At 45.4% G+C, this 13,802-nt stretch overlaps 1 protein-coding gene across 2 annotated transcripts in view; it reads right to left on the bottom strand.

The window, feature by feature from the left end:
- Positions 1–13,802, bottom strand: part of TRANK1 (tetratricopeptide repeat and ankyrin repeat containing 1) — a 338,849-nt gene that overhangs the window by 87,104 nt on the left and 237,943 nt on the right. For both annotated transcript variants that reach the window (XM_082258385.1, XM_082258386.1), the window contains exons 15-16: positions 13,442–13,641; positions 3,611–3,748 (exon numbers count right to left, since the gene is read on the bottom strand). In XM_082258385.1, the coding sequence (XP_082114511.1) occupies positions 3,611–3,748; positions 13,442–13,641 (338 nt within the window). The remainder of the gene's footprint in view (positions 1–3,610; positions 3,749–13,441; positions 13,642–13,802) is intronic.

The raw sequence follows: 13,802 nt of genomic DNA, 5'->3' as shown, positions 1-13,802 counted from the left end.
ATATACTGATTGGAATAGGTGTTCAAGCGGCTGGACCTAGGAGATTTGCTGTGTACTGGGGGTGTCACTTACTGGAAGGATTAATGCTGTTTGCGTTTTTTACCCGCTGGTAATACAGGGGTCAAATCTTGAGGTGAGCGCATATGTGTGCCTTTGGTGAAGGGGATGTACACTGAATATTTCCTGCGTTCCAGCACCTCATGTGGAGCCTATGCACTTTAATGGTCTTTGGGACTTTACCTTTGTTTATGGACGGTCCCTCTGCCTATCTTTCAATTGTTACTGCTATTTTTTATCTGTGGAGTCATTTGATTTGCGCTGCACCATTTTATTGTATTCATTTCATAACCTTCCACTTCTTTCCATTAAAAAACTCTTTGGTTGCTTTCGCAATATGCTTTGGGTCATCGTCCCCATCTGCACTGTGAAGCGCCGTCCAATGAGTTCGGAAGCATTTGACTGAATGTGAGCAGATAATATTGCCCGAAACACTTCAGAATTCATCCTGCTGCTTTTTTCAGCAGTCACATCATCAATAAATACAAGAGAACCAGTTCCATTGGCAGCCATACATGCCCACGCCATGACACTACCACCACCATGCTTCACTGATGGGGTGGTATGGTTTGGATCATGAGCAGTTCCTTTCCTTCTCCATACTCTTCTCTTCCCATCACTCTGGTACAAGTTGATCTTGGTCTCATCTGTCCACAGGATGTTGTTCCAGAACTGTGAAGGCTTTTTTAGATGTTGTTTGGTTGAGGCTCACCAATGGTTTACATCTTGTGGTGAACCCTCTGTATTAACTCTGGTGAAGTCTTCTCTTGATTGTTGACTTTGACACACATACACCTACCTCCTGGAGAGTGTTCTTGATCTAGGCAACTGTTGTGAAGGGTGTTTTCTTCACCAGGGAAAGAATTCTTCGGTCATCCACCAAAGTTGTTTTCTGTGGTCTTCCGGGTCTTTTGGTGTTGCTGAGCTCACCGATGCATTCTTTCTTTTTAAGGATGTTCCAATTAGTTGATTTGGCCACACCTAATGTTTTTGCTATCTCTCTGATGGGTTTGTTTTGTTTTTTTCAGCCTAATGATGGCTTGCTTCACTGACAGCTCTTTGGATCTCATATTGAGAGTTGACAGCAACAGATTCCAAATGCAAATAGCACACTTGAAATAACTCTGGACCTTTTATCTGCTCCTTATAAATGGGATAATGAGGGAATAACACACACCTGGCCATGGAACAGCTAACAAGTGGGATGCACATATACAAACTGTTGTAATTCCTACACATTTCACCTGATTTGGATGTAAATACCCTCAAATTAAAGCTGAAAGTCTGCAGTTAAAACACATCTTGTTTGTTTCATTTCAAATCCATTGTGGTGGTGTATAGAGCCAAAAAGATTAGAATTGTGTTGATGTCCCAACATTTATGGACCTGACTGTATTCAGAGTCTGCTAGCTGTCCCTTCTTCCCCAATACTGTATCTCCCCAAGTAACCTCTCCAATCTCCATCTAATGCCGCCTGATCTATATTGCTACCTCTAGCATAAACCTCTACCTTTGGCCTCTACCCCTTCATCACCCAATGCTACCTGATCATATTCTCTGCCTGCCTCTAGCTTCATTGCTCTACCTCTGCAGAAACATCCACGCAAGCTCACAAAGCTGCACATTCCACACCCCCACTATCAGACGTGGCGACACCCCAACCCCCCTTAGACCCTGCTGCCCCATGCTCCTCATCACTCTCCCCCATCAAAAGCTGCTCCCACACTCCTGACCCAATCCCCTCTACCCTTTTCTCAAAAGCTACAAACCTTTGCTGCTCACAACCCTATCAGTCACTGCTGCCACGTGCTCTTTCCCTGCCCATCAAACGCAACTGCCCTACAACCCCCATCAGACTAATATTCTTTTCTTCTCATTTCCCCATTAGATGCTTTTGTCCAATGACCAAAAAAACCCCACCCATGGCTGCCCAATGCTCATCTCCCCCGCATCCCCCCCCCCCGTTTTGCACCTCCCTCACCTTCAATAAGACCCTGCTACTTCATGCCAGCTCCCCCACCCACCAATACCTCCGTCTGCCATTCCACTTGCCCCTCATCAAAAACTTCTGTACTCTGCTTCTCATCCTTTTTTCAATGCTAAAGTCCCCCAACTCCTTACCATATATACAAAAAATGGTTACCCACTCCACAACACCCCTCCCTGAAAATGCTGCCTCAGCTCCTTCCAACACTGTGGGCCTCTCCTCCACATTCCTCCCCAACCCAATCCCATGCTGCTGTGTCTCCCACCCCTCATCCCCTATCCCACACTGTTGCCCCCTGCTCTACATGCTCCATATGAGACGGAGATCTACTACTTCTCGTCCTCTCATCTCTCACTGATGTCTCACCCTCAAATCACCTGAACTATGCCCCTTTCCCCAGTCAGAGTGCCTCCCTCACACCCACCTGCTCCCTGTGCACTTGCTTGTTATCCAGTTAACTCAAGAATATGCATAATGTAAAAGTGTTTATAAAGCCTAAACCAGGAAACGACAATTATTTTTTTTTTTAAAATATAACATTTTATTTATACAATTAAAAAGCAGGCTACATATCCATATACAACAATAAAACTGGAATTACAGTAATGCATTTGTTCTGATTCTGGTTATTGCTGGTGAATGGTATCCTCAAGGGTTATTGAGGGCACAATGTGTAATTACTCTTGATGTATGGTCCTCTACATGTTTCGTGGTAAGGACCGCTTTTTCAAGAGGAATTACTATCATCTAAAAAATGAGTTGTGGTAATAATTTTATGTAGAATTAACTTTTAATGAAGGGTATTTAATAGACGCAGACAGCAAGGCTCAGAAGGAAGCTGACACAAGTGTTTCCACAGAAAGTGGCTTTCTATGAGGGCACTCAGGGGAGGAGCGCTGGCATGGGACCCGATTGCACAGTGCAGGTAAGTATAAAGCGGTTATTAAAAAAAATAAATGTATTACTTTCACTATAAGCGCACATTACGTACTTGCAATTAAAAATACAAAATAGGAAAGCAAGGAAGGCAGTGAATTAGCAATGCTGATTTAGAAGGGTACCAATTCTGCAGCTAGTAAGCAAATTCTTGTGGAGATCATGCTGAAGTGAGAAAACCAGATCGAATGCAGCCAGTGCTGTGTGTGTGTGCGTGTGTGTGTCTACGAGGATCAAACTCTGCTACATTGAAAGCGTGCTATTGTTCTCAATAAATGTGTAGTTCATTAACAGTTTCTTCCTCACTTGTCTGGTCTTCTTGCAACTACCCTGACTGACAGCTCCTCCCTTCCATCCACTCAACACCAAGATCCCCCCCCAAAGTCACAGTGGCTTCTGCCTTCCACCGCCCTCCTCTCCCACAATTCCCTCCTTCTGAAGCACAGCACTAACCTGTCATCCTGCCATCTTCCCTGGCCATGACACCTTAGGGACCCCATCCAGCTCTGCTGTCTACTGCCATTTACCATCCCTTCAACACTCCACAAACTTTCCCATTCTAAGATATCATAATTTATATACATACATACACACACACACACACACACAAATACGCACACACATAGGTACCTCCGAATCAGTGAAGAAGTTATACAGGAGAACATCATCAAATTCCAATCCTTTTGCTTCATAAATGGTCAGGACCAAGGCAAGACTTAACTCTTCTGGGATATTTTCCTTAGAAATTTCATTTGTCACCAAGATCACCTGAATATATTATTCAATATCAAAGGACACAAAATAACTATTTTACATCTTTATATGCACCTTTGACTCAAATTCATGTGTTTTTTAGACTGCACTCCACAACTTCGAAGTAGCATGCTTTGCAATTCTTTTCTAATGTAATGAAATGCATGCTACATGAAAACGGTTAATAAAAATAAATTCTACTTTATAATATTACATGTTACGCTTGTTTCGAAAAAGTATGGTTAGATTGCCAACACTGGTAATAGAGTTGCTAGTTGTCTTTTTTTTTTTTTTTTTTTATACGTTACATTTTGTTTGAATTTTGGCAGATACAATAATATAATTTTTTGTAAGAACTTGTGTGTAAACTTGTGTAAAATTATTTTCTCTGAGTCCTCTGACAGTCGCCGCCCACTCCTACAGTCTTCACTACTGGGTATTGGGCTTATCCACAGGAGTAAGCTAGGCAGGAGATTTTGTTAGAAACATTCACAAAAACTTTGCATAGACACACCTATAGGGGGCTGTCCCTCTGGTCCAATACCCTCCTGCTAGCAGCATTCCCAATTCAGTTTGGTAGCAAGCAGTATATAGGTCCATGAACCCCAAAAGAGGGGTGAGGGGGGCGACTGTCAGAGGACTCAGAGAAAATAATTTTACGGTAAGTTCTTACAAAAAATTATATTTTCTCTTACGTCCTCTGACAGTCGCCGCTCACTCATCACTTCACTACTGGGATGTCCCAAAGCAGTGTAGATGTGAGGGGTGGGAAACGTAACCATCTCAAAAAGGCCACGCAGCACCCAAAGGCAACCACTGGGTAACAGGAAAGCTCAACAGGAGCGAACAAACCCAGGAAAGCAAAATAACCAAGGGGGAAAAACCCCCAACGGGAGGGGACAGGCTAAAAACGCCATGTCTCCCATAAGGCACTGCCGCACTCAGAACTTTGCGGCCAAAAGAGGCATCTGCCGATGCCAAAACATCAAGTCTGTAAAATTTTGTAAAGGTGTGCACAGACGACCAGGTTGCCGCTTTGCACACCTGGGACACCGACGCCTGATGGCGAAAGGCCCAAGACACACTCACTGCTCTAGTAGAGTGCGCCTTGACAGGGAAGGGCGGAACCCGTTCCTTAAGCGAATAAGCCTGTACAATCGTTTGTCTGATCCTTTAGAAATGGTTGCTGCAGACGCAGCCATACTCTTCCGAGGTCCCTCAAGAAGGACAAAAAGGGAATCCGACTTTCTGAAGGATTCAGTAGACGACAGGTAAACCCTTATCACCCGGACTACATCCAAGGAATGCAAGGCAAATTCCTAAGGATGCTTAGGATTCGCACACAGCAAAGGCAAGACAATGTCCTCATTGAGATGGAAATCCGACACCACCTTTGGAAGGAAAGATTGATGAGGTCTCAAGACCACTTTATCCCTATGAACAACCAGGTAAGGAGAGCAGCAAGATAGGGCCGCCAACTCCGACACTCTGCGAGCAGTTGTGATCGCCACCAGAAAGGAGACTTTCTGTGACAGCGCAGGCAGAGGAATCTCCCAGATGTTCTCAAATGGAGGACGTCGCAAAACGGACAAAACCAAATTCAAGTCCCAAGGAGGCAAGGGTGCCCTCCTAGGGGGAGCCAGATGACGCACCCCTTGAATAAAGGTGCGGATCAAGGAATTTGGGCGCTGGAAAAGAATGGCCAGCGCAGATAACTGACCCTTGACAGTGGTCAGCGCAAGACGCTGGTCCACACCAGATTGCAGGAATGCCAATACCCTCGCCACCGAAAAGAGCGAGGATGGAAACCCTGTGATTCACACCAGAGGAAATAAGCCTTCCGGGTACGATAATAAATCTTACCGCACGAGGCCTTCCTTGCCTTAGGTAAGGTAGGAATGACCGAATGACCGCCGACGAGAGACCCCGATCTCTCAAGACCTGGCTTTCAACAGCCACGCCGTTAAAGCCAGCGACTATAAAGCAGGATGGAAGATTGGCCCCTGGCGCGGCCAGTCTGGGGCCACTAGAATCCCCAACCTTGGTTCCGAGACCAACCTACGAAGGAACCTGGACAACAACTGAATCGGAGGGAAGGCATAAAATCAGACGATACCAATTCCAAGGCACCACCAGCGCGTCCGAGGCGTCTGCCAGAGGATCGCGTGTTCTTGCCACGAACCTTCCCACCTTGTTGTTTGGACAGATCCACGTCCGGGGATCCCCATTGCGCACACAGCATCTGAAACACCTCTGGGTGTAGGGACCATTCCCCCTGGTCCAGGGTCTGACGGCTCAGATAGTCGGCCTGCCAGTTCTCCACACCTGGAATGTGAACTGCCGAAAGCGCAGAGACCTGCGTCTCGGTCCAGGACAGAATCTCGGCCACTTCCTTGGCCGCCCGGGCACTCCTGGTGCCCCCTTGGTGATTGATGTAAGCCACCGCAGTTGCGTTGTCCATCTGCACACGCACAGGGCGGCCCCGAAGCCGTTCTGACCAACGGAGCAAACATAGTCTGATTGCTCTCAGTTCCAAGATATTTATCAGTAGAGAGGATTCCTCCTCCCACCAAGTGCCCTGGGCTAACAAATTGCCCAGAACACCACCCCAGCCTGACAGGCTGGCGTCCGTGGTGATCACCGTCCATAACAACGGCCGGAAGGATTTCCCTTCCGTCAGAGCCGGAGACTGGAGCCACCACAGAATATCCGCTCTGACTTAGTGGCTCAAAGATATCCTCCTTTCTAAGGACTGAGGATACCTGTCCCCCCTGGCCAGAATCTCCGCTTGCAGAGATCGTGTGTGGAACTGTGCAAATGGTATCGCCTCTAAGGCTGACACCATCAATCCCAGGGACCGCATGCAGGTCCTGAGCGATGAGGATTCGTTGTCCCTGAGGGAGCTGACCTCGTTCTGTAGAGCCCGGAGTTTGTCCTCCGGCAGGAAGACTTTTGTTTGGGCAGAGTCCAGAACCATCCCCAGGTAAGGGAGGCAAACAGAAGGAGACAATGTTGACTTCTGAAAATTGATGGTCCACCCGAACTCCTGGAGCATCTGAACCATGGTTGACAGATCGCGCAACAGAGTTGGACTGGAACTCGACCTTAACAGGAGATCGTCCAGATACCCAAGGATTGCAATCCCCTGTGCCCGCAACAGGGCCAGGAGAGGAGCAAACACCTTGGTAAACACCCTCGGAGCCGAAGCGAGACTGAAAGGCAACGCCACAAACTGATAATGCTCCTTCGCGATTGCGGGACGATCACCCCCTGGGCGAGGAGATCCTGAACCGCCCGTTGGAGATCTTGGAAACGACCTTCGGTCAAATGAAGATTTGAGGGAAAGAATCTGTCTGCTGGGCGAGATCGAAATGCGATCTTGTACCCTGACCGAATGAGTTCCTGAACCCATCTGTCCTGAATCTTGTCCAGCCAAGGTTCGGGAAAACAGCGCAGACGTCCCCCCACTCCTGAAACGGGTGAGGGCGCCCCTTCAGGTCGAGGCGGACTGGGCCGCCGTGCCAGTGTGGGCGGCTTTAGGCTTGCCCGCCCAGGGCTTCTTCCGGCCACCAGAGGCCTTGAAGGATTTGCCCTTGTCTTGTGCCTTGAAGGCACGAAGGGGACCCCTGGTTAGGTTTAAAGGAAGGGCCCAGCTTACCACGGAAAGACTTGCCCCTGGACACCTGGGGCAGCAATGTGATTTTACCCCCAGTGACCCCCTTAACCAATTCGTCCAGGGAGTCCCCAAAAAAGGCGATTCCCTGCATAAGGGATGTCAGACACCGTCTGGTCGGCCGACCAGCTTTTCAAGCACACGATGCGACGGATCGTCACTGCGACCACAGATAAGCGGGAGACTAAATGGGCTTCATCCAAGGCCGCGTCACACAGGTATAAAAAAGCCTGAATAATTTGGTCCACCATCTCCAGAGTAGCAGGAGGGGCGGAATCAGCCACAAGGGTGCGTCTGAGCACATTAGTCCACTCCACCACAGCCTGAGAGACCATTACCGAGGCGAACACGGGTTTAATCAAGGAACCTGCCACCATATAGGAGTGGCGGGTAAGAGATTCCATATTTACAAAAAAGCGCACACATGCAAAAGAAATGACTATCAAATATAAGGCAATCAATGAATAAATAAAAATGGGGTTTTAGTCCCACCATATGGCCATATCGTGCTCAAGCCCACCACTACGTCAAAGTACCCCATTGTCAGTGGGTCCTACACTATCCATGTAAAAAAGGATGAATCCAACTTCTCAAACCCTTGGAGATACTAACTCCTAACTGGGAGAGATGTGCAACTGCACTATGTGGAACTCATCCAATATCTGCTAGTCAATGGACACTAATGGAGTACAGGTGTGGGAGGGTGGGGTGCTCACCTCAGAGTCTGGTCAGACCGAATACATTGGGTAAGAGATTCCACCCACCTATCCGCCGGGTCCCTGAACACCGGAGAATCCTCCGCGGGCATCAGAGTGGCTTTGTTTAACCTGGATACCGTGTGGTCCACTTTAGGGGCCACAGTCCAGTGCAAATCCGTCGGAGACGCAAAGGGATAAAAGGTACTGAAACCTCTTAGGTACCACACAATTGCGCTTTAAATTGCGCCATTGTTCGTTCACTGTTTCATGAAACTCAGCGGGACAGGGGAACACATGAACCGACTTATGGGTTCTGCGGATCCCAAAGAAAGACCACTTCGCTGGTGGGTGGGGCTAATCTTCTAAATGTATTGTGTCTTTAACAGAGCTAATGAGCGCAGACATTGCAGCGCGTTCTCTGGCCGACCCGGAGGTGGAATCCTCCCCCTCCTCCTCCTCCTCCCCATTCGACTGAGAGGACTGAGACCCCTCAGGGGGTACACTGTCCGTGGCAACCATATCTAGCTCCAAATCAGAAGATTGAGAAAGCCTGGGCCTTTTCCTAGAAGCCCGCTCAGACATCAACAGATCCACTTTGGATGTTAAAGTCGCAAGTGCAGCAGTAAGTGAGACTATAGCAGAGGATTCAGGAGTACCTGAACCCTCCAGCAGAGCTGGGGGGAATTTGCTATCCTGGGACTCCATAAAACACACTTAGAAATTTTATGGCGCTGGCCCTTTAAATTGGCGATAGCAGCGGTTCCCACCGCAATGAGTGACTAGTCTGTGCTACTAAGCACTGAAGGATATAACTGCCAGCAGAGATATAAACCCAAAAAAATAGCAGAAAAGCCCCTCCATAAGTGTATCTATACAATACCACGCTGCCAGCTCAATCTGAGTGCTTGGAGAGAGGAATTGATGTCACGCCACTAGAGGCCGAACATAGGTCTGAGCCACAAGAAAATGGTTGCCAATGTAAGTCTATGGGGGAGGCTCAGAGAAAATGGCCGCCTAACACATGGGGAAATACATTGCCCACACTAAAGATGGCGCCCGAAAGGGCGCCAAGCATTGCAGAGAAAATGGCTGCTGCCCTTACATGAGTCCAAACAGCCTGCCCATGAAATGGCGGCCCCGCGATTTTTAACCGCTGCGGCCCCCACAGCCACTCCGCAGGCTTTGTTCCTGAGGACAGGGACAGGTCGTTTGCGAGGCCTGGGCATACGCATAGCCTGCTAACGCTCAATGGCAGGCTGGGATTCAGTAAGGCTCTAGTACAACCAGTGCGATTCCCAGCTCCGCAAACGCTGTAGTCTTCCGAAGTCTTGACTAAGTGCAGGAACAAATAAAAAGCTATCAGTGTAAAGAAAAATCACTTAGCAGAAATAAAAATGAAGAAAAGGCTGAGACTGCAGCCCCAGCCAAGGGAAGCCTGCCTACTCCTAAATAGGCAAAAGACAAACTGAATTGGGAATGCTGATAGCAGGGGGGTATTGGACCAGAGGGACAGCCCCCTATAGGTGTGTCTATGCAAAGTTTTTGTGAATGTTTCTAACAAAATCTTCTGCCTAGCTTACTCCTGTGGATAAGACCAATACCCAGTAGTGAAGACTGTATGAGTGGGCAGCGACTGTCAGAGGACATAAGAGAAAAAAATATTCCACAAACATGTTAAAACAACAGCTTACAGACGGAATGGAATGTTATACAAATGAACGTCGATTATCTGAAAGAAAGGATCCATTATACCAGGCCTGGTATACCCATCAGTCTATAAAAAAAAGGTCATGCTTTCAAAATATTGTATCTTACAAAGCTTGACTATATTTTTAAGCTTATGACATATACCATGGAGGTATGGACAAACCACCTCCACTACGAATATCAATATGTAAGCAACAAACACAAAACGTTGTAAAACAGTAAAGAACAACAGTAAATTCTCATTTGCCAATTGCTAAGTAACTATTTTACCCCTAGTATGAGCAGGCTGAACCCATCAGTGTATTATTGACAGTTGGTACTTTCTGATCCAAGGATCCCAAGTGTATTGAAAGGAGTGTTTTTTCCCTTGTGCTAATGCATACGAGTATTTATAAGAGCATTGTACATGAACCCGAGACACAACCTCTGCAATTGCGGGGGCAGCGTCTGTCTTCCATTGGCTTAGAATAGTCAACCTTGCTGCAGGCGAGATGTGGAGTGTAATGGTCCTAAATTGTTTTGGTACCCTTTCTATTGTGAGCCCCAAAAGAGCAAGAGCTGGTGATGGCGGTAGGATACATCCTGTAGCAGAAGTAATCAGTTTAAAAACTGAATTCCAGAAACGCGTTATGGATTTGCAGTGCCACAGTATGTGTAGTAAATTAGCGGAATGTCCATAGTTCCGCCAGCATTCCTTAGGAGCAACAGGATACATTGTCGCTAACCGAACTGGAGTCAGGTACCATCTGTATGCAATCTTAAATGTGTTTTCCCAATGTAATACACAGTGGGACACTAAGGTTATATTTGATTGCCTGACTCCAATTCTGCTCCGAGAATGTTTGACCGAATTCCTGTTCCCATTTTGACAATGCAGGTGAGCGTAGTGCTTGTTTTCCTAAAGTAAGGAGATTATAGAATTTAGAGATTTCCCCCTTTCTGGTAAGTATTTTTATGCTATAGGGTCCATGCCAGTTTGTCCACCTAAATCTGTTCTGATGGCAACAAATGGATGAAGTGCCTGACTTAGTATAGTTTATAAGTGTCCAATATGTTGGACCCTATGGGGATCTGCAACAGTGAAGAATAACCCTTGTCAATCCATGTTTTAACATTTAAATTGGGTATTAGGTATTCAAAAGTTTGCAACGGGACGTCCTGGGTATGTATTGTCACCAGGTCATTATTCACGGTCAAGAGATTTATCCATGCTTTGATGGAAGCAGTTATAAAGGGATGATCCTCTATAAGTAGATGGTCATTAGTTGCTGCTGCCAGCAGCAGGGCCCAGAGGTCACCACCTTTGACCATATTTTGTTCCAAAGTCACCCATTGCTTAGTGTGGTTTAGATTGATCCAGGCTTGCATTTGGTCCTGCCACATCATAATCATTTTTAATTATTGGAAGTCCCTTGGATTTAGGTTTGCAGAGTATTTGAAATGAAATTCTAGGTTTGGATTTCTTCCAGATAAAAGTATGGATGGTCTCATCTAGTTTCTTAAAAAAAAAAAAAAAAAACTTGGTAAGTGGATCGGTAGTGTCCAGAACAGATAGAGAATCTTAGGTAAAACCACAATTTTAAAGGTTGCTATGCGACCCATCCACGAAATTTTGAGTTTTCTAAAGTGAATTACATTCGGACTGAAGAGATTTTATTAAATATTTGTGGTTAATGTCATAAAGGCGATTTGCATTAGCTGTTGTATTCCTAAATGTTGGATTTGGCATAGATCCCAATTTCCTGGGAATATCCTTTTTTAAAGTATCTTTAAGCCTAGAAGGGACATTTGAGGGGAGTACCTGACATTTCGCTATATTTATTTTATAATAGGAAACGTCCCCAAAGGACTTTATCACTGAATTCACCCCAGACAGGGAGGCCCCATTCCCTTGTAATGTTAATAGCACAACAGCTGCAAAACACTCGATTTTGTGTGTGTGTGTGTTCCAAAATTTTTATTCCAGATATGGAATTCGATGATCTGATGGCTTCAGCGAAAGGTTCCATGATCATAGTGAATATGATTGGGGAAAGGGGGCATCCCTGTCTGGTGCCATTCGTTATTGTGAATGTCTCTGATAAGGCTGTTGATGTGTAAACTTGTGCATGGGGGTTGGGTATGGCGCCAGGATGGCCGATTAATAAAAAGCCTCCAAAGCCAAATTTTTGAAAAGGCTCCCTGAGGTAACCACAGTGGACCCTATCAAAGGTTTTTTCTGCATCCATTGCAAGAAAATCCTAGAGAGGATTTTGCGTTTTTCCACTAAATGGAGCAAATTAAGGATTTTACGGGTACCATCTGGAGCTTGTCTCCCCTTTACAAAACCTACTTGATCTGGTGCGATCAAGGCTGGGGTGATGTCAGCGATTCTATTTGCAATAGTTTTGGCATCTATTTTTAGGTCTGAATTTAGTAATGAGATCTGGCGAAAATTTTGTGGGGCAATGGGGGTCTTTACCTGGTTTGGGTAGCTTCACTATGATTGCTTTAAACATTTCTGACGGCAATGACCCACAAGAACCAATAATAAATTAAAAAGTTCAGTAAGTTTGGGGGTGAGGACGTCCGAAAACGTTCTATAGTACTCTGCTGACAGGCCATCTATTCCTGGTGATTTATTTATGGCCAGGGACTATATTACTGTACTTATCTCTTTATGGGTAAAGGGGGCATTTAGTTTTGTCAAAATGTCTGGGTTACAGTAGGAAGCGTGACCGAGTTTAAACATTTAGATATTCCCTCTTCCGTTGGTTGTGTGGTAGATGTGTCTAACTTCAAATTATACAGGAACTTGTAATAATCCTTAAATGAATTGCCAATTTTTATAGGGTGGTGTATTTTTACTCCCATCTTAGGATACACTAGATGAGCTATCCTGGATTTCGCCTGTCTAATCTGAATCCGGCGGGCCAACCTTTTCCCCGCTTTATTGTTGTATAGGTAAGACGTTCTCATATGCCTTAAATATTTGTCATGTTCCACTATCAATAGTTGTTGTAATTCCATTCTACATTTTTGCAATTCTGCTTTTATCAATGGTGTAACTAGCTGTTTGTTTTGTGTTTCAAGTAGGCTTATCTTGTCCAGCAGATTTTTAATTGATGTCATCCTCATGTCTGATCATCCGGATGTCTTTTTTACCTTGATGCAATTTGTAACAGGAGACCCCTGATAAATGCTTTGTGGGTACACTAAATTAAAAGGTACCTGTACTTCTGGAGTGGAATTGTAACAGAAAAATTCCTCTAGACTCTTTTTAATTTTTTCTTGATGCGTGTTTGATTTAAATAGGCGTATGTTATTATGCCACAAGCGTGTGGGTGCTTCATTATACTGTTCAGTGATGTCTACAATGAGTGGGGCATGATCAGACCACGGGATGGTACCTATATGTATTTAAATCACTTTGCATTGGGAGTCAGTAGTAAATGAATCCTGGAATATGTTTCAGGAGGATTAGAAAAAAAAAGTGTAATCTCTTTCACCTGGATGTAAACATCTCCAGACATCATATAGGGATTTGTTGTGTTTAATGTGATCCGATGTCTGGAGCTAGTTGTCTTTTAAACCACAGTTATGAACAGCAGATATAACATTTATATAGTTTCCTTTATAATAAAAACAGACCTGATGAGCTCCAAATTCAATTGGCTGTGTCTTCCGCTTGTTCCCACGTAGTAATATTGCCAAGTCACTAACTGAGCAAGAGTCGAGCACTGTAGGCTTTGGGCCGTCGAACAGGCCACAGTCACGTGGAAGTCGGTCGAATGATTCAGGGAAAAAATGTTGCAACAGGTCCACCACACTAGAAGCCAGGTTGAGAATGCCTATGTATATAACATAAATGTAAGTCACATTTGAGCTATTTCAGCTTGACCCTTTTTCCATGCTATACAGCAGTCAGAGTTCTACTATATCAGTTCTGCTATAGACTGTCCTAATGTTTGGACACAGGATGAACTGGTGAATAAAACACGAAGAAAATGAT

Source organism: Pelophylax lessonae (genome assembly GCF_965119305.1).
Source record: "Pelophylax lessonae genome assembly, chromosome: 5".
Classification (NCBI taxonomy): Eukaryota; Metazoa; Chordata; class Amphibia; order Anura; family Ranidae; genus Pelophylax; species Pelophylax lessonae.
Note: the sequence above shows the minus strand (reverse complement) of the source record. Positions and strands in the feature narration are given on the sequence as shown.